Source organism: Canis aureus, chromosome 19 (assembly GCF_053574225.1).
Source record: "Canis aureus isolate CA01 chromosome 19, VMU_Caureus_v.1.0, whole genome shotgun sequence".
In the NCBI taxonomy this organism is placed as follows: domain Eukaryota; kingdom Metazoa; phylum Chordata; class Mammalia; order Carnivora; family Canidae; genus Canis; species Canis aureus.
In genome coordinates, this window is record NC_135629.1 from 4668916 (window position 1) to 4689662 (window position 20747).

Here is a 20747-nt window from a genome sequence, read left to right on the forward strand (position 1 = left end):
GGATAGTGAGGTCCGACAATTGCAACACAGCATTGGGCATGACAACAGAGGGCCAGGGCGCTAGGGGAGCACCCTCTCTCTTTCTCACCTGCTGTCTATCTCGCCATTCTCCAAATGAACGCTCTTTCTCCATCTGGACCCTCATGGGCCCCGTGCCAGCTTTTCCCAACAACAGTGACAGCAGCATATGTGGACACAGCGCCTCCCGTCTATCAGCTCATTTTGTCCTCACAGGATCCTTGCGAGGACAGTGTCTTCCTCATTTCCCAATCCGGGGAATGAGGCCTGGGGCACTGACGGTGCTTTTAGCTTCTTAGCTTCCACACACAGCTTCCCAGCGCGGGCAGGCCATGACTGGGGCTCACACGTCCTAAAGTTGGCACTTAGCCGCTAAGCATGTCTGTGCCCTGTCACCCCCATTGCCCGGGGCCCTCAGTGCCAGATCTGCCACACAGAGCCTCCCACGGGGAGCTGGGGCCTCCTCCCCACACCCCCGGCCCGCTTCTCCCTCCCCCATCATCCCCTCCGAGAGCCAGATCAGCCATTTACTCTGGGAGAGAGGACACCCTGTTCACCAGCCCACTGCCCAAAAGGAAGGCTTCACACCTGGCTTCTTGCTTAGTTTTATAGGAACTCTGCAGGCACCGCTGTGCCCACTTCACAGAGGAGAAAACTGAGGCCCAGAGAGGGGAAGAGACCAGAGCAGCATGCAGGAGGGAGAAGGTGGGTGCAGGACCCACCCCAGCCCTGGCTGGTACCAAAGCCCCAGGACCTGGGGTGGGGGGATAGCCTAGGTGGCGGCCTCTCCCTGAGGATAAAGAGCAGAGGGGAAGGGGCTGAGCCTGTCTGGAAACTGCAGTTTGCTGGGTGTGTACCGAGGGGCCACAAGGACCGTTGCAGGGTTGAAGCAGGAGGGCGTGACGGTCAGGCCTGTGAGCAGCTGGCTGGGGAGATGGGGCAGCGGAGATGAGGAGCCGCCGGGGCAGGGAGGCTGCTGGGGATGGCAGATCCGCGGGCACGGAGAGACAGGCCCGATGTAGGGTGTGGGCGGGGAGGGTCTGGGGAGGGGACCTCAGTGTGCAGGGGCGAGTGTCCACGGTGCGGGTGGGAGCGGAGCGCCGGCTCTGGCTCTGTGGCCTGCAGGAGGCGGGCGGGGAGCCGAGCGCCAGGCTTGCTGTCAGGGGCTGCCACTGAATCGCTGGGGATTAGGTTTGGCTGCAGCGGAAGACCCACTGGATCCTGAAGCTGTGGGGAGCGTCCTCTCTCATGTCAAGGGAGGCTGTCCTGCGTCCAGGCACAGGCTCCCCAGCCAGCGGCCTAGCTATTCGGGTCGCCCGCACGCAGCCTGCCTGGCCAGGTGGGGGCGCACCTCCCGTGAGTCCATTTCAGGAGCTGCATGGGACACCATGCTCATGCTTTGGCCCCACAACGCAGCTGCATGCTGCCTTTCCGGCAGCCTAAAGGGCTGGGAGACCTTGACGGTACTGTGGCCACTGTCCACCCAACCCCGAGCCAGGGGTCTGGGCCCGCGGAAGAAGGTAGGTGATGTGGGGGGATGGGCGGCCTCTGCCAGAAGCTCTTCTGGGTGGCCTGCTCGCCTTGGGCGGCCACCTGGTCTCTCCAGGCCTCTGCTCCACTTCCACACCCGCGACGCAGGACTGCAGAACCTTGGGCCCCGGGTGCGCCCAGGTGCGTGCTCTGTGAAGGCAGAAGGCTAGGCCCTGGGAGTCGCAGGGGGCAGAGGACCATCCCTGAGGGGAGTAAGCACTGGGACAGGCAGAGGGCGAGGGGCTGGGGACGTGGAGGCAGGTGCTGGTGGGCAGGGCGGGTGGAGTCCAGGCTGGAGTCAGTGTGGGGAGTGGTGGCCTCAGGGAGGTCAGCTTCTGAGAGCAGGGGTGAAAATGGGGTGACAGGAGGAAGGGACAGATGCAGAGTGAGAGGTGCCCAAGGGAGAGAGAGAGAGACAAAGGGGGGCCGTGGGGCTAGCCAGTGACGTGTGGGCAGGGCCCCATCCTCGGGCACCTCTGGGGACCCTGGGCTGGCAGCCGGGGGACGACAGCAGGGAGGGAGGCCTTGGTGGCCAGCCAGAGAAGGGAGGAGTGGTGCACTGGGGCAGCAGGACGGACTGCTCCCCAAGCCCCCGCGACCAGAAACAAAGTCACCAGAGCCTGGGTCCCTCCCGGGCAGCACGCATGCAGTTCCAGCCATGAGCACGCCCCTCGTAAGAAATGATATAGAGCTTTATTAAATAAACCCAATAGAAATGCGCCTATTTACATCGAAGTTGTCAGTTTGAGCTTAAGTAATATGCAAAGGCACAATTCTTCCTGTCTCCAGCTTTAGAAAAATAAATCGCACAGCCCAGCCCTGGAGGCCTGAAGTGGACTCCCATGTGCGGCTTGGAGCTGAGCGGATGACTCCCGCACACGGTGAGCACGCGTGCCTGGCTCTGGGATGCGTCTCCAGTTCTTCCTGAGAGTGGCACGGCGCTTGGCTCGGAGGCCTCGGACGCTGCAGGGACAAGGGGCTGGGAAGGAGGAGGGCCCCTTCCCGGAAGGCAGGCCCACCCTCCTCACTGGCCAGGGTCGGGTTCCGTGGCCCGGCAGGGTGCTGCCACGGGGAGACCGGTCCCGCGCCGGGCGGGCCGGAGGCTCAGGTCTGCGGAGGTGCATGACCATAGTACAAAAGGGGGAACAGGTAACACTGGGTCTTTGTGCTTGGGTGGAACACAGTGGCTTCTCCAGAAGAACAAACAGAAGGAAAGATCCCGGCCTCTGGCTCAAGGATGTTTTCCTAACTAGGATCCCCATGTCCCTTAGGTGGGCAGAGACACGGGGAGAAGGAAAAGGAACCAGATGCCACCAAACATCCCACTGGGGCTGCGGCCCAGTCCAGGAGACGTTTCCATGCTTAGGAAACAGAAACAGAGGATGCCATTGATTCACAGTGGCCCACAGAGGGGCAAAAAGTAGCCTGGCTCGCAGCTCCTGTGGCCCCTTAGTGTCCCCCAGGGCAGGGGGAGCCAACGTGGGGTCCCCATCGCTGCGTTCCTAAGGCTTCTGTGCAGTCACGGGGTGAGCACCTGACATTCACATGTGTTCACTCCCCTCATTTCCTAGCAGGAGCCAGACTAGGGGTGAAGTTTCCACATGGTCGGGGGGAACCCCACACAAATTAAGAAGTAATTAAAAAGTCCTTTCCCTGAGGCCACCGCAGTAACATCCCCTCCTAGTAAACGGAGCTTCTGCGTGCTCGAAGTCTTGAGAAGAGAGTGGTTCTAGAGACGGCAGGGGAAGAAAAGCATGGCTGCACGTTGTCCGGAAACCCTCGACAACCAGGCATAAAGGAATGAGCCAAAGTCTTAGCAAAGGCTAGGAACAAAACCAAACAAAGCCAGCGGCAACTCCAACGTGTAAGAATAAGCAGAGCCTACAGGACACCACAGAGCAGCCAGCGAGGGGGCCTGGGCTCCGGGCCGAGCTGAGCGGGGCTGTCCCCACCGCGGGGGCACAGGGGCATCAGGACCGGGCCCGCTGACTAGTGCGAGGTGTATGCGGGGCTCCACAGCCCTGAGGGCGGGCTGGCTCTGCGGCTGGGAGGCAGCGCGTTGAAAGGCGTCGGTGACGAGGCAGCGAAATCTAGGGTGGAAAGAGAGACGGCCTGAGCGACAGAGCAAACGGGAGAGCCGGGCATTCCTCAGCGGCTGTGCCGAACAGCGGCTGAGGAAGTGTCGGCTGCCTACCTCGGCCACCCGCCAGGCCCGGGCCCCCCCCAGGCAGCCCTGTGCTGGCGGAGAGATGTCACCCAAGGAAGGTGTGATGACTGGACATGCAGAGAGGCCTGGAGCATAGGCCCTGACCTCCCATAGCAGACCTGTGGGGGAGGACACGTAGTGGGTCTCAGGGCCACATGGAAGTGTCCGTGGGTCCCCAGGAGTGTGGGGACAAGGGCCTGTGCACCTGGGCAGGACCACGCTCCTGGGCAGAGAAAGCTGCATGAACAAAGACTCCCCTGTGTGCAGAAGTCTCTGGAGTGTTCAAGAGAAAATGCCAGTATTCCGCAGTGGTTCCAGCACACAGAGGGAGGGGTGCATGGGGAGACGGGGTGAGAAAGGGGCAGTGCCTGCTGCAAGGACGGCTGGGGAATGCTTGTGGAAGGCTATGGTTCTAGGGGTCCAGAATGCATGTGGGATCTGGTCACCAGGAAAATGCAACCCTATACAAAACTGTTCTCTTCCCCAAAATTCAGACTCTTTGAAGCCTCCCATGCCCCCTTAGGTCAGCAAAAACCTGTTCAGGGGAGAGAAGCCTCAGATGGAAAACAGAAGACAAGAAAGGCTGCCATGTGCCCTCCTGGCCGGGCACTGCAGTTCTCAGAGGTGTCCCGTGGAATTGCCCAGGGTCACCAGAGACAACTGGACCATGAGGAAGACGGGCCCTTGTGATTCTTCTCCATCGGGGAAATCCGTCATCAGGCCAGTCCAGAACCCCCACCTCCAAGTCAACAGGTCTGACCCAGCTCAGAGCCCTCTGCAGCAGCCCGGCAGGTAGGAGCCAGTCCCAGCCACCTGCAGAGACAGGTCCCAGCCGCCAGCCCTCCACGCTGCGAGGTTTGGCCCGGGGAAAGCTCTCCTGGCCCAGGGCCGGCATACTGTCCCCCTCCCCAGCATCCAGGTCTGCCTTCTGGGCCTCACACCTCAGCTGCCACTACTGCCCAGGGCCAGAACTTCTGAGACTGGGGGTTTGGGGCCCCGATCCCTGCTTCCTCCCGCAGCCACAGGTGGCTACTCACAGTGGGGGCTGTGGCGAGGGCTGGCTCGCGGGGAGAAGGCTGGAGGTGCGGTGAGCTCCCGGGGCGCGCAGACCGTGTGGTAGGCTGCAGGAGCACAGGGCTGGTTAGCGTTGGGGTGGGGGTGGGGAGCCACCAGGGGACACAAGGCAGCCCTCCTCACCTATGATCATGACAGCAGTCCCAGCCAGCAGGGCAAAGAGTGTGAAGAACATGACTTGGTAGGAGTCCAGGAAGTGCTGAAAGAGGCTGGCTCCGTCTGCGATCAATGGAAAGACAGGTCACCAAACCAACCCACCGAGTTCCCTCGTGTCTGTGTGCGGTCAGAGGGTGAGGTGGCCTGCCCTGGGCCTGGGGCCGCATCTGGCCCTGGGGGGCTGTCTCCCCAGTGCTCTGTCCTATTCCATCTTGGGCCACTCGAACCGACCTGGTTCCACCTGAGGCCCTGCTTCCTTGGAGTGGGTTAAGGGTCCATACCCGTTCCAAGGAAGGACAGACCTGTCCGGGGGAGTCCAGGGGAGTCCAGAGGGTGTGGGCTGCCCGAGAGTCAGCCAAGTTGCCCGGAAAGGCAAGGCAGTGTTGAAAATGTCAAGCCATGAGCTGCAGGCATGACAATGGAAGTCAGGGTTGGGCAAAGGTACTGGACAGACCCGAAGCCCATGGACCAAGGGAGCCCACCCCTCCTCTTGGGGCCCCGCCCCAGGGTGGCCCAGACAGTGGCTTCCTCTTCTATCTCCCTCTACCTGAACCTGCATCCCTCCTGCACCTTCACCGGGCTGTCCTGGGTCAGGACACATCCCTGCTTGGTAGGAAGAAGGCGGGACCTCTTCAAGTGCCCTTGACCCTGATCTGACCCCATCCCTTTGCTCCCAGCCACACCTGACCCGGCTATTCCCTGCTCTCAAGAAAAAGCCTAAACCCCTGGCCTGGCGTTCAAGGCTCCTCATCCAGCACATCGCCCCAGGGTCCTTCTGACTGCATCACCCTCCCCCTGCCTACTCATCCTTCCATGCCCCTTTGAACTACACCCTCCAGCCAGCAGAGGTATAATCACCCACCCCCTCTGGGTGCCGCCCACTTCTTCAGCCACATTAAGAAGAAGCCACATTTAGAATCATTTCTTTTTTACTGTGTTTATAATCCATGCCCTATTTGAGGCTTCTCAGGCCTCTGTCCAGCACAGGGGCTGGCACACAACAGGTGCTAATAATGACTACAGAATCGATGAATCATCCATTACTGAGCACCTGCTGTATGTCAGGTGGGCCTTGTTCTAAGCGCTGTCCCCACATACAGCACTTAGTCTCTAGTTGGGGAAGACTGGTAGAAACCCAAGCTACTGTACTAATTATTCTACAGGCTGACAGCTGAGAATAGTGCTATGGAAGAAGAAGGGTTTGAGTGGAAGTCAAGTTCAAGGTTTCCTATTTCATGAGCAGAGAATGTCTGAGGGAAGGTTGGTTTGATGGAGGTGGGAGTGTTGGCCAAGGGGGGAAGGCATCCCAGGCAGAGGGAAGAGTGAATGCCAAGGGCTTAGCTGGGGGCTAAGCCTCTTTGGCTTCCCAAAGAGGAAGGAGGCCAGAGTGGCTGGAGCAAGGTGTTCAAGGGGGAGATAAGCATAACTGGGTCAGGAAGGCAGATTATGTAGGGCCTTTCAAGACGCTGCAGAGACTTGGGCTTTACTTCATGAGGGAGGTGGGAGCCATAGCAGAATTTTGAGCGAGGAGGGGCATGACCTAGTCACATTTCAACAGGATCCCTCTGGCTGCCAGGTTGAGAATAGATGGGGAAGCAAAGTGCACATGGCTGCTTGAATGAGTGATATTTGCCTTGCAGGACATTCTGTAGTTTTGAGTTGTCCAGTTCTTGACACCCCCAGTTTCCCAAAAACTGAGACGACCCAGCCCAGCCCTCCCTGCCCAGGTCCATCCCAGCTGTGTCCCATCCCATGACTCACGAGGACCAGGGCCTCGGCGATCCATCACAAAGGCCACGGTGACCGGAATGGTGATGGCTTGGTTAGTCATGGGGCTGGAGAAGGTCAAGGCGGTGGACAGAGGCCCTTGGCTGCCGGCCGCAGGATCTGAGATGCCGACTGTGTAGGTGATGAAGCTGGGGAGCCCCAAAGACTTCTCCTTCTCAAAGGCCAGCACAGCTGGGGACCCTGATTTCACCTGGGAGAGACGTCAGGGCTGGAGAGCTGCACCCTCGCTGCTGTCTGACATGCTGTGCTCCCCTCCCGAAGGCTAGGGGTGAAGACCCCTCCCCAGCCCCACTTCCCAGGCCAGTGATGATGCCTGGGTACTTCTAACCGACAGCGTGAAATCTGCAAAGTCAGGGAAGGAGCACACCGTGTGTACGTGGAGTGTTTTTGAGGAAAGGACAAATCAATATCATTGAATTCTAATCCAGTGCTCTTTAAAAAAATGCTAAACTAACATGAACTATCACCAAACGCCAACTTTCCAAGGGAACAGCCTGGAGCTCTGTTAATGGCCGATTGCCAGCAGCTCAAACCCCAGGGCCTGGCAGGCCTTCCGTCACCAGCAGTGGATTCATCCCTGTCTTGCTCCAAGAATATTCAGCCACATTTGCGGCAGTGAGACATGGATGGAGTGAACAGAGGAGCCAAAAACCTCTTCACCACATCACCCCAGGTCTCCTCCCAGCTTGCTGGGTGGTAGGACCCAGGACATCATTCATCCAGCATCAGCAGATGGAGAAACTGAGGCCCAGAGCTCAGTACAGTTGTGCAGGAGGCAGTGACAGGTTAGAGACTGGAGCTATTCCCCCGCCCCATGGCAGCGCGCATCCCTGCACTGACTTCATTCATCGAACATACTAAATGTTCACTGAACACTAGCAGGTACTAGGTAAGCCCTATGCTAAGTACTGCCCTCCCATGCTTAACTCCTGGCTGGGGAAGACTTCTAGAAATCACAGTAATTAACACAATTATACAGGCTCACAGGTAACAGTGGTGCTGTGGAAACAAAGAAAAGGATAAAGAGTATTTACTTTTATTTTTAAGTTTTAATTTTAAAGAGAGGTGGTCCAAGGCTTCTATGTTCTACCCAGAACTCCCTGCCTCCTCCTGGTCCTTTCAAAGGCCCCTGGTTCGTGTGCGGATGCCACTCACCTCCAGGTTCTCGAGAATCTCCATGGCACCAAAGACCTTGACCTCGGAGCTGGTGTAGTGGTTGCTCAAAAGGATTTCAGCCTGGTCAGTGTATAGCCCTGGGCTGAAGGGCACCTCGGCGCCCACATGCTCTCCAGAGATGTGGCTGCCCGGGATGGAGGCAGTGACCAGCAGTGCCGTCTTCTTCATGCTGAGGTGTTTCAGTTGCTTGTCCGTCAGCCTGTGCATCGTGACCAAGCAGAGGTACCGGCCTGTGCAGACAAGGGTGTTCCACACTGTCTGTCCCCTCTCCCACCCATGCCCTGATGCTACACTTCCTCCTTGCTTTTCTAACTGGACAGCTCCTACTCATCCTTCAGAGCTCAGGTGAGGCATCACCTCCTCCTGGACCCTCCAGGGATGTCCCTCTTTGGTACCCCCAGTCCAGCTTGGGCACCCTTTCTGTGACCAGCACTCTCGCTCCCTTCTCAGAATGCTCTGTTCATCAGGTCCCTATCGTTCCTGGGAGTAGGAACATGGGGGCCAGCTCTGCATCTCAGGGCCCAGCCATCCTGGCTCAGAGTGCCAGTGAGTAAATGATGAACAGACATCATGACCCGATCGATGCTGGGCTACAGGTCAGCTGGGGCTCACGCCCAGCACAGCCTATGGCCCCAGATGCAGCAGAAAGTTCTGGGAGGGTGTGGATCAGGACTATTTTGGTACCTGTTGGATCCTCTATGCCTGGCCCTGAGTAGATAAACGAGTTAAATGAACACTTGAGTGCTGCCCTGGAAGGCCCCTCCAAGCCTGGAACCAGGGTGCCTGCACTGGAGTCCCTTCTGTGCCCATGCCAGGCAAGCACCCTCAGTGAGTCAGCCTCCTTACCGAACTAGCATTGCACCCCTCATGGCACCATTTAGGGAATAAATAGGGCATAGGACCACCCACTGCCTGCTCTGTGCCAAGCCCAAAGCTTGGGCCCCACATGCGATGTGCCCTGAGGATGTACCTCCTGCATCCTAGGCAGAGGCCTAGGTGCTGACCCGGGCCACGGGGAGCTGCAGCTGGGCTTATGGCCTGGCATCATGCTGTTGCTAACTCCTCCTAATTAAGACTGGGCTGCATGTTCTTGGAAGGAACGGAAAAATGGGCCAAATGCTCATCAACAATCATTATCATGACATTGGCAGCTACCATTGAGGACTCCTAGGAGTGTGTGCTGGGCACTGTGCTAAGCATGTCACAGGAACTATCCTCCTAAACCCTTGAAGCACCCCAGGGGGGGACCACTCTTCTCAGGGCCAGCATGCTGGGGGTCCAGGTGGTCACTCCAGACTGGGGTTCCAGCCTTCAGCTCCATGGACGGTGGAACAGTTATGCTGAGACACACAGTATGGCCCTTGACTAGTTAACCAGGCCCCCTCCAGCCATCTCTCGCGTGCACCACTCAGCCCTCTCATGTAGGCAGAGCAAGGCACCTTCCTGCCCATTTCACCAAGGGAAACAGCCTCAATACCCACTGGCTCAGCACTAGAAAGAGCACAGAAGGTCTTGAACCTTGAACCCAGGTCTTCCAACTCCGAAGCACGTCCTTCCTGTGTGTGTGTAGGCAGCTGTGGACAATGGCCATCACACAGCACAGGACTGCCAACCCCTCCCGGTGGCCGGAAGGAACCAGAGGCCAGAGTAGTGGCATCTGTCCCCGGGCTGGGTTCCTGATGGCGCCTCCACGCAGATGGCTGTTGTGAGCCAAACACCTCAAGGGAGCCAATTTTCTCATTCAACCCCCGAACTTACCCAGAGTCGTGTCAAATCCCGGTTCTGCTGTGAAAATGTCGCGTGCTGGGAAATCGAAGACCTCTTGCTTGAACCGGAGCTGGCAGCTAATGAGCGATTCTGGGTGCAGAGTCTCTATGACTTCCATCTGGGTGGGGGAGCACTCACCTGGAGACGGGAGGTGGGTAAGAAGGGCCTGGGCCAGGACGACTGGCCGCCACGCCCAGGCTGGCTGGGCTGGGAAGTGGCACCTGTGCCCCACGCTCCTTCTGCACGGGGCTCCCAGGGCAGCCGGAAGCTTCACAGTGGTGCCACAGACTATAAAAGCTGAGGGTGACTATAAGGATGAGGAAGGTCATTCTGAGTGGTGGGCAACCTCAGATCGGAATTTCAGCATCTGTGCGAGAGCCTGCATCCAGCAGCCCGGCAGGTGGGTCGGGCCACTAATGCACGTCCTCTGTCACCGGCAGCAGGGGAAGATGGGCAATTTATTCCTGGGCATCAGGAGGGCAACACTTCTCCGCTAATACACTGAGTATCACTTTGGCAACGGCACAGTGCAGCTGCCCTCGTGCACGGAGGTGGGAAAACAGAGGTTACTGGGATGCAGTAAAGCTGCCTCATCAATCCGAACAAGAACAGCCATATTTAATCCTACCGGTTAAGTGGTTTCAAAAAGAACCAACCAAACAAAAAAAACAAAAACAAAACCCAAACAGCCTGTATTGATGTATTTATTTCTGACAGCTGCTGTCCAGGGCTGTCAGGGGCAGGGGACAGGGTCGAATGTTCTGCACGTGAGTCAGAAGAGGTAATTACAAACACCCAAATCAGCAGTGAGGCCTGCTAAGTCAGTACCCGCTGGGATGAGTGGTAGAAAGGGTGGCTTTCTTTACTCGGGTGCCCGAGGGCTAAAGTGGCATTTCTGACTCAGAAACAGGACGTTTCTGGGTGCCAGGCTCTTTTAGGAAGATCTCTTTGCACCATCTCTACTTGTGGAGGACTGGGATTTCTCAAAAGCTGGAAGGAATGGGCCCATGGGGGGTTTAGGTGTTCTCTCTGGCTGTGGGGTGAGTTTGTGTGGGAAAAGCAGAGAAAATCGCAGCAGACAAGGGCATGAGGAGCCCTTGAGCTTGGCAGGGCCCCTCCCCAGACCAAGCAAGCCCCTCACTCTCTACCTCTCAGGTTAGAGCTTCTGTCTCCCACGGTGACGGTCACTTTGGAGGCCTCCTGGAAGCCGGTCTGGCCTGGGCGGACGGAACGGGCCACGATCCTTTGAGGGACACCAATCACTATCTGAGGAGGGAGCCGAGGCAGCTGCAGTGAGCACCGGCCACGTGTGGGCTCGGTGCTGGGCACTCTCTTGACCTCACCCTGCTGCCTGTGACGGGATTCTGCCCCTTGCACAGGGCACAAGACAGGCTCATCATCTGAAAGACGTGCCAAGAGGTGATGGAGCTGGGCTTAGGCCCTGGCTTGGTCAGACCCTGCGGTCTGGCTCTGTCCCTCTGAACAATCTGCTTTTCTTGAACAGCAGAGCCTGGAGCTGAACAGCAGGCCTGAATTCATTGAACAGTTTGGGGTGGGCTGCGGATTTTGGTTCTTGTGACAGTTGCAATCACTTCTCTGTTCATCAGTTTGGTTAATTAGTCTTTCAGCAATGAGAGAAGGTGCTATTTTACTTTACTGTCATTCATTCAAAATAAATCACCCTGGCCAAAATGCAACTCACACAGCCTGGGCAGTGAAGCAACCACCCCCATCACTTGTCCCTCTACCCAGATACAAGTCCTCCCAGATTTTTCCCTGCCCACCCCCTTTGCTCATCCTGCACTGGCTGCACCCAAACACCCCAGCTGTGGGTCTTTCTTAAGCTTTCAACCTCCCCTGCAGAGCCTGACCCCACTGGCCCCTGAAGGCCCAGCTCCTGTGTCACCCCCTCCAGCTGGAGGCTGTCTACCCACCTCTGGGCTGCCCCTGAGCGCTTCCTGCCTCCCATGGGTCTGACCTCCACCAGAACATGATCTCCCTGAGAGCAGGGATAGGGTCTCAATCCTCCCCAAAGCCCATACAGCTCCCAGGGCCGTGGCTGATGTAGGATCATAGGAAGGCCTATGGGCTGGGCCCACTGCCTCCAGACTGCCCTCTGAGCAGAGGCACCTGCTCTCTGGCCCTAGTTCTTCCCATTTTCTCCCATACTTCTGACCACCACGCTACTGTCTTCTCCCCTCTTCCTCTTCCTCCTCCTCCACACCTTGCAGAGGAGGCCCAAGGCCTTGCCCCTGCTCCTCCTGCTCTGGCATGTTCTGCATGTTCCCATCAACTCTCAGGTCTTCGAGAACCACTTTTGTGTGGTAGACCCCCACCCATCTTCAGCCTTCTGCCCTGGAGCTCCAGGAACACCTGCCATCTCACCCCTAGCCCCAGAGAGGAGCTGCAACCACCTCAAACTGGCCACATCTCAACTAACTCATCCTCCACCCACATTAGTTCCCCCTCTTTGCTTTTTGCTTCCCTGTTAGGGTAAAGGATCAACATCCACCTTGTCACCCAAGCTAGACCCCAGGGGAGTCCTCCTCAGAGCCCACTCCTCCCTCAACCCCTACTTCCAAATGGTCACCAAGCTCTGGTGACCCTCCCTCTGAATCTCCCCTAAATCCACCCTTAGTTTATGCCCACCCGATGGGGTCAGCTGAGGGCCCAACCTCAGCCCCTGGCTGGCTACCCTGTAGCTCCTGCCCTTCCTTTGGGTTTGCAGACTTTGTCAGGCACCAGTACTCATTCCAAACCTTACCTCTGATATATATCACTCTCTACTTAGAAAGAAAAAATCCCTGATGAGTCCCTACTGGGTTTGGCATAAGCTTCCACCTCTTTATTCTGGAATAGTAACAGTTGCAGCTAATATCTACTCAATATTTGCTAAGCGCTGCCTACCATTCTAAGTGCTTCACATATATGAACTCATTTAATCCTTACAACACTCTTCTCTCCATTTTCTAGACAGGAAAACCAAGGCACAGAGAGGCAAAATGACTTACCCAATGCCACACAGCCCCTCAGTGCCCAGCTGGGATGCGAACCCAGGCAGCCTGGCCCCAGAGCTCCCATGCCTTAAACACTCCACGGAACTACCTGGAACCCAGTGTGTATCATGATCTGATTACAACGCCGGCCTCCACTCCCGCCTGCACTGCCTGTGTTCCAGCCATCGGGGCTGGGCTCTCAAGCCCGGCATACCTTAGCCTACACCATGCTCTCTCGTCCAGCCCTCCGCTGCCCCTGCCCACTCTCGGCGGCTCCTCCTGGGAGAGCACAGCTTCATCAGTCACAAGGTGCTCCATATCTGCAACCAGCTCACCCGCTGCATAGTCCCGGCACTAAATATGCGAGCTATTAGGTTAACCTGCTGGATTTGATCACGTGCACACTGGCTCTAAAATGAGACACATTTGGAACACAGCCAGACGTTGCTCATTGATTCATTCTCGGCTGGAGATAAATAGGAGAGAGAACAGTTTTGTTCGCCTCCAGAAAGACTCAAAAGGTGACTTGCCGGGGAGGCTTAACTTCCTCAGTGACGCCAAATCCAAATCGCCAAGATGGCCCGCCCACGCCGAGACCCCTGGGGAGACGCCCGCAGGGGATGTTCCTGCCTATCCCCAGAGTGCATGGGAGCTGGGGGGCAAGCCCAGGATGTCAGCCCTTGCCTTGACACCATTTGGAATGTGGGGAGGTGGGAGGTGGAGGCCTATGTAGAAAATCCCAGTGGGCAGCAGAACCCAGACTCATGACTTCGGATCCTGCCTGCTAGCACGCTGCTGGCGCTTGTTTTTTAAAGAAAAGGGAGTCATTCAGTATAGAAAGCTAAGGGTTTCACCCCAGAGGGCCAGCTGTGCATTCCCCGAAGCCCCACCTCCTTGTAGGTCTTCAGGTACCCAGCGACCTCGTAGTAAACCGTCACAGATCCTGCCTCTCGAGCGACAGCCACACCTGTCCTGGGGTCGATGTGGAGGATGCTGCTGGCTGAGGAGCTCCAGGTTCCAGAGAGGCCTGGGAGAGGAAGCCCTGGCTGTCACTCGTCTTTCCCACAACTGATACTCTGGCCAAACCCTGTCCCCGGGGTGACGGTGCCAGCCTCCTGGCTGCCCTGCCCACCCCCATGCTCCACACTGCTGTCAGGGGAGCTTACGCATCACCCTATCACTCTCAGGGTAGAACCCATGCCTCCCGCTCTGCACCCCACATCTGGCCACTCCCTTCAGGCTCCTGGCTGTGGCCATCTGGAACCCCCTGCGGCCCTGACCACAGTGAACCTCTGGCCCTTTCTCCCCAGCACCTCCCTGCTCTGAATCCCATGATCATTCCTTGTCCCGGGATGACCTGGGAGCTGGCCCTCCCCACAGCACCCCCCCCCCGCCCCCGCACAGCCCGTAACTGTTTACCAGTCCCTTTTTAGCAAACAAAGCAAGTGTCAAGGCTCAAGAGCTGGCACTAAACAGCATTTCTTAATTAAAAGCCAATCCCATTATATAATAGATACAACACAGTAACTCAACAACCACGTCTACTTCTGGCCAATTATATATATATTTTTTTAAGTGCAGTATTTAATTTTCTTTTAAAATGAATTTCATTGGGTGAAAAAAAAACAGGGACTCAAGGGACGCCGAGGTGGCTCAGCAGTTGAGCGTCTGCCTTTGGCCCAGGGCATGATCCTGGAGTTCCGGGATCGAGTCCCACATTAGGCTCCCTGCATGGAGCCTGTTTCTCCCTCTGCCTGTCTCTGCCTTTCTCTCTGTGTCTCTCATGAATGAATACATAAAATCTTAAAAAAAAATGGGAAGTCAATTTGAAAAAAAAAAAAAAAGGAATGTAGGTCATGCATATACAGGTGGCATGTGAACGGCTGAAATCTGGAAATCTGCTGAATGGGGCCAATGGCTACTCTTTGCTCACATTTCCTTCTAGATGTACACTGTCCAACATGGTAACCACTGGCCATGAAATGAATTAAAATGGAACAGATTGCTCCTCAGTCGCATTAGCCACATTTTGAATGTTGGGTTGTGAGGGCCTCCCATTAGACAGTAGATAGGGGGATATTTCCACAGAAACATCTACCACTCAGCGCTATGCTCGTGTAAGAGCTGGAAGCCTCTGTGAGGGGCCAGAGGGTACACACATCGGGCTGTGTGGGGCCGAAGGTCTTGGATGCCACTCCCCCTGGCTTTGTAGGGTGAAAATGGCTACCGAGGGCTCATGAATGAATGGGGGCCGCAGAGTTCTAACGCAATTTGGTTGGCAAAAAGAGGCAGCACACTGGACTTGGCCTGTAGACTCCGACACCTGCTCTTGAGCCTCACACGAGCTCTGCTGGTCTTAGCCCCACAGCAGGAGCCTAGTCCCATCCCTGGGACTGCCCCTCACTCAGAAGGGCTCCCTGACCAATGTGCATCTCTCTTACCTTCTAGGCCGACCAGAACTGTGTCCAGACACAGGACATCACCTACCACCACGGCTCCGGACAGTTCCGGGGAGATGGCCTGGAGCACAGGCAGCGGAACGAAGTCAGACAGGCCCACTTGCTCCGTGTCCCACACACTGAGCAGCGTCAGGCCGACACTGATGGTGCGCACGACACACGTGTTGTTGGTGCTGCCCTTCCCAATCTGCACAAACTCGTCTCTAGGCACAGGAGGGAGAGGCAGGCTCAGTCTGAGGGAAGAGGTCCCAGGCTCCAGAGGGACAGGCACGCTGAGTCCCCTGCCAGGTGAAGCCAAAGCCTCTGGCTGACTGTGGCCCCTGATGTCCCTCAGGCTCAAGTTTATCTAGCAGCTGCCAAGATCTGAGGTCACCGCAGGCCACACGAACCAGGCCTCCTCTCCTCTTCTGTGGGAGGAACCCATGGCCCGCAGCTGACGTGGCCCGTAGCGCATCCCCCACGTCCCAGGGCAGGAAGGTGGAGGCCGAGGGGCAAGGTGAGCTGCAAAGTGCTGCCCAGGCCCTTCCCGACAGTGAACCGGGATATCTCGGGAGGCACCACCTCTGCCCACTGGCTCATCTGTAAAATGGATTTGATGATGCACCTGCGTCCCAGGCTTGCCGTAAGCATTAAACCAGGTTGGTAGCTGTAAAGCACCGAGACCAGCAGCTGGCACATGGTGAGTGCTCAGTCGACACCAGCCAATGGCACTCTGATGGGAAGGCCTGGACGGGCAGGCCTCTGGGGTAGGGTCTCTGGCTTCATCACTTTCCTCCACTATGCCTTCTGATTCCAGAGCCCTGACCCGTCTCCAGGAGAGACGTGCTCCTACCACAAAAGGGCCAGCAGGACCTCTGTGCTCAGGGGCTGGGAGGACCCGGATCTACTCCCTCCAGGGCAGCCGAGGTCCCAGACAGATGCATGGCCCCTACCACATGCAGAGAGGCCACAGTTTGCCAGAGGCCTTCATGACTTGGGGCTCAGTAGGTGGCCCTGAGGACGAAGACATGGTCCCCACATGACAGGTATGGAAACAGGCCCAGAGTGGTGAGCTGCCTCACCCGTGGAGGCCCCACAAAGGGCAGAGCTGGGGCTTGAACTGGGTCTCACTCGAGGCTTCCTTCTCCACCATGCTTCGTCTCCTATGTCTGGCCCTGGGTATGCAAGCAATCGGGGCCACAGCTGGTGCAGGCCTGGGGGGAGGCCAACTTGCAATGGTCACCCACACCTGGATATGATCCTCTGCCCCCAGACTCCCTAGACTCCGGCCCCAGCTATCTTCCCTCCCTCTGTGCCAGATGCTTCTCTGTCCTCTTAGCTGTTCTGTATGCCCCTGGGGCAGTAGTCCTCAAGCTTTAGAACTGCCCAGAGGCATCCTTACCACACAGACTGTTGGGTCCTGTAAACGTGCATTTCCTAGGGCTCCCCAGGGCTGCTGGTGCTGCTGGTCTGGGAACTACACTTTGACACTCAGTGCTCCAACAGACCCAGTCGGAGGTTTCACAGGCCTAGACTGAAGCCACGGCTCTCCTCCTGCTGTGGACAGTGCCCTCTCTCCTCATATAAGGCCTGCGGCCACAGGTATAGTAAGAAAGAGCCCAAAATGAACTGTGTGTGGAAGTACATGGGACCTGGTATTCAAACCCCACTTTCTGCCTGTGTACTGTGGGCAACTGGCTTGACCTCTCTGGGCCTCTACAAATGAGCTACCGGGAGGAATTAGCAAGATGTCATGTGGAAAGGCCTGTACATAATAGATGCAGTGGATGTCAGATTTCTTCCTCACCAGCACTGGAGCACTGGAAGGTGTGCACCTTGTGGGGTGACCAACTTTCATAAAGCCTATGATGTAATTTGCATCCACTGTTCACAGAGCCCACGAATGGCCGGGTTGGTTGCATCTCCCCTGCAGTCGGCTGTCACAGGTATGCAGAAGTCTCACCACAAGCCCTCCAACCACAAACCCTGACACCTGTGTCTCGCCTCCTGTATACCAGGAGACATCACCAACAGCTTCTCACGCCACATGGTCATAGAGACTCTCGACCCTGCTTTACCCTCCCTCTTGCCTCCTGACCGAGTGCAGTGCTTCTCCTCGTGGCCCTGCCAGCATGGCACATCCCCTCCTCTCAATAACTGCAGGTAACAAGGCTGTCCTCTCAGTGGCACTAGTCTGTCCAGTTGCCACTCAGCCACCTGCACAAATTAGATCCAGGTACAACCAAGACTCACCTTCAGGTGAGAAATGAGTGTCACCTACACCCTACCTGTTGGTTGCAAAGCTGAGGACCGAGTTGTGAGCATGGAAGATGTCGCCGGAGCTGTCATGGAAGTGGACCGTGAAGGTCACAGTCATTCCCAAAGGCACGGCTGCCAGAGCCTCCTTGTTCTGAGTGTGCAGGGTGGGGCTCATGGAGATCCTCAGGTAAGAAACAGGAGACACCTGAGAACAATGAGCGGGTGTGGGGGTGACCGCACTGGGGACCAGCCTCCCTTCAGAGGAGGTGCCTGTCCCCAGCCGGGCCCTGCCTCAAGAAGGACTGGGGGTGGGGTGGGGGCTGGATTGACTCAGAGGTCACAGAAAGAGGAAAGGCCTTGGCCTCCTGAGAGCCCCAACCTAATGACAAGATTCCCGCCTTCCCACACAGCAGGCTGGCCTTCTGAAAACAAAACCCAACCAACAGGAGTCAAAACCCATGACTTTGAAAAATCATTATTCTCATTTGTAAAAATATCCCCAGGGCTTTGAATGTTCAGTTTCTTTAGGAAACCTGGCCCTCTCTGGGTGTTTCAAGTGGAAGTAATGCCCATTTGAACTGCAGAGGAAGCATTAACTGGGAGTCACTGTGTGCCTGCTGATGGCCCAGGGAAAAGAGGATGGGGAGGAGGGAACCTGAACTCCAGAGAGCCTGCCCTTGGTCCCTGAACTCTGACTAAAATCTATCCTGGCCAGAAAGCTCGCCCCTTCAAAGACCTGATATCTTGGTTAAAGATCAGTGGGTGCCGTGACCGGTACACAGCTGGTGCTCCACACATATCTGCTGAAGTAGGATGAGCAGTGAGTCCCTTCCACTTACTCAAAAAAGTAGGATGGAGGGTTCCCTGCAGGGCACCCACCTTCAATCGAAAAAGCATTTATTAAGGAAGCAGATCTGTGACCGAGGTAAAAATCTCAGACTTGAAATACTGCATCCTACCTATCACTCGGGATTCAGAATGTGGCTATGAGGAGATGGAGGAGAGAAGTTCTTGGGACGGATCCCAGGACACCCGGCACTAAGGAGCATGGAATGGCAGGGGGAAGTGGGAGGCGTTGTGATGCATATGAAGGACACACATGGGCTAGGGTCCAGATCTTGACTCACTGAGTGACTCACTTCTATGGTGAGTCTCAGTTTCCTTGCCTGTAAAATGGGTCACTGAATTGTCTGTCGTTACATACGTCATGCAAGGATTTCAGCGCCAGGGATCTAGCACAGGCAGCCAATGCTCATAGGCACTGACCCTGTTCCAGGTCCCAGCTACCCAATCAGGACACTGGGGCACCAGGCCCAGCAACTCAGACCTCACTGGGCCTCAGTTTCCCCATCTGTGAAATGAGGCCACTGAAATCAATCATCTCCAAGGACCTTCAGCTCTGACATCCAGGAGATGCTATTGTTTTTCCCTCTGGGACCTCTGCCTCCACGTTACTCTTTAGTAAATTCTTAGGTACAATTTCCCGGCTGGAAGGTGAATAGGTCCATCTTACCCCCACGAGGGGAAAGCTTTTACCTCAACACTACTGCTTTTATTCCTACTCCAAAGAGGAAGAAAACACGATCCTACCTTTACAGCAAAGATGATGGTTTGGTTGGCCCCGAAATGCTCCTGGGCAGTCACTTCGATTGTGGACGTCCCAATCACAGGCCCTGACGTCAGGAAGCCTTTCTCGTCCACGTGTACTACAGGAACCTTCTCGGGCCCATCCAGGACGCGGTAGCTCAGAGATGCCGCACCATCCCTTTGGAAAACACACAGACCCAGCTTTACAGAGCGTGGCAGTGGGAGAGGTCGTAGTGAGGTGCCCGGCAGCCATCTGGGCTTCCCGCAGGCTCCTGGGAGGACAAGAAGGCCTGATCTTGGCCCCCACACATCAGGACCTGGGTGGGCTGCCTGACTACGGCCTCCTTAGTCATCCATCGGAAACCTGACTTGGAAAACGGACGGTTCCAAGGAGAGCGCTGCTTCTGGGAGAAAAGACTGAGTGCTGAGCTCCTCTCATCCTTTGTAGGGGACATTTGCTGTAAAAGATGGTTTCTGGGGCAAATGGTTTCTCATTTCCCGACATGAGGCAGCCTGGCACAGTGGAAAGAGCATGGGGCTCTGAGCTGAGCAGAATCTGAGCGCGGTTCCAATGCCCCACAGACAGCCGTGTGCCCTCAGGCACCTTGAATCGCCTCTCTCTGCCTCGTTTTCCTCCACTGTGCAAGGGAAGCCATGGTCTTGTCCTGTCCTATTGCCAAGGGCAGGGACCAGGACGAAAATGGGCTGCTTGCTCAGCAAGTGGTCTGTAAAGCTACTAATGATCTGTACTGGGTAGAAGACAAATTCCAGTGTTTCATATGCTCTCTCATGTTTATTATATAATAAAGCATCAACAGGAAGGAAAGGTGTTCAGCCCCTAGGATGAGCCCCCTTTACCTTGCTGTTTGAATGCAGCTCTACAGACCCTCCTCAGATGACATCACATAAATGTTATTGCTTCTGCTTCAACTTTCTCTCCTATCACCAATCCCTTCTGTGGAACCTGCAGAAGTCCTGTTCACCCTTCAAGACCCAGCTCAAGGGGCGCCTGGGTGGCTCAGTTGGTTAAGCATAGGTCATGATCCCAGGGTCCTGGGATGGAACCTTGTCTGGGGCTTGCCACTCAGAAGGGGAATCTGGGGCAGCCCCAGTGGCCCAGGGATTTAGCGCCGCCTTCGGCCTGGGCCTGATCCTGCAGACCTGGGATCGAGTCCCGCGTCGGGCTCCCTGCATGGAGCCTGCTTCTCCCTCTGCGTGCCTCTCTCTGTCTCTCTCTCTGTCTCTCATGAATAAATAAAATAAAAAATCTTAAAAAGGGGGAGGGGGGAATCTGCTTCTCCCTCTCCCTTCCCCCTTGTTGTGGGCTTTCTCTCAAATACATAAATAAAATAAAATTTGAAAAAAAGAAAAAAAAAAAAAAAAGACCCAGCTCAAGCATCTCTGTCTCTGACATGCCTCCCTTAAATCCTCACACAGAAGGCCCCTCTTTGGGATACGGCTTAACCATTATACATTACTTTATTTTAAATATTTTATTTATTTGTTCATGAGAGACACACAGAGAGAGGCAGAGACACAGGCAGAGGGAGAAGCAGGCTCCTCGCAGGGGGTCCCATCTGGGACTTGATCCCAGGACCCCAGGATCACGACCTGAGCCAAAGGCATATGCTCAACTACTGAGCCACCCAGGCATCCTTATACCTTGTTTTATTGTTGGCCTTCTCATGCTGTACTTCTCTCTTCCCCACTAGAATGCCACCCAACTCTGTTCTAGGAGCCTAGCATACAGCC

General features: G+C 56.1%; 1 protein-coding gene across 2 annotated transcripts in view; it reads right to left on the reverse strand.

Moving 5' to 3' along the window:
- Positions 1-2222: 2222 nt before the first annotated feature.
- NUP210 (nucleoporin 210) overlaps positions 2223-20747 on the reverse strand; it is a 105051-nt gene continuing 86526 nt past the window's right edge. Inside the window, exons 30-40 of one of the 2 annotated variants that reach the window (XM_077857670.1) lie at positions 18999-19173; positions 17438-17613; positions 15153-15373; positions 13602-13738; positions 10864-10981; positions 9707-9853; positions 7928-8178; positions 6746-6962; positions 4952-5047; positions 4792-4875; positions 2223-3638 (exon numbers count right to left, since the gene is read on the reverse strand). In XM_077857670.1, coding sequence (XP_077713796.1) covers positions 3538-3638; positions 4792-4875; positions 4952-5047; positions 6746-6962; positions 7928-8178; positions 9707-9853; positions 10864-10981; positions 13602-13738; positions 15153-15373; positions 17438-17613; positions 18999-19173 — 1723 coding nt within the window. In that variant the 3' untranslated portion in view covers positions 2223-3537. Of the gene's footprint in view, positions 3639-4791; positions 4876-4951; positions 5048-6745; positions 6963-7927; positions 8179-9706; positions 9854-10863; positions 10982-13601; positions 13739-15152; positions 15374-17437; positions 17614-18998; positions 19174-20747 lie in introns of those variants that run through there. The other variant, XR_013357360.1, reaches the window with a different exon arrangement.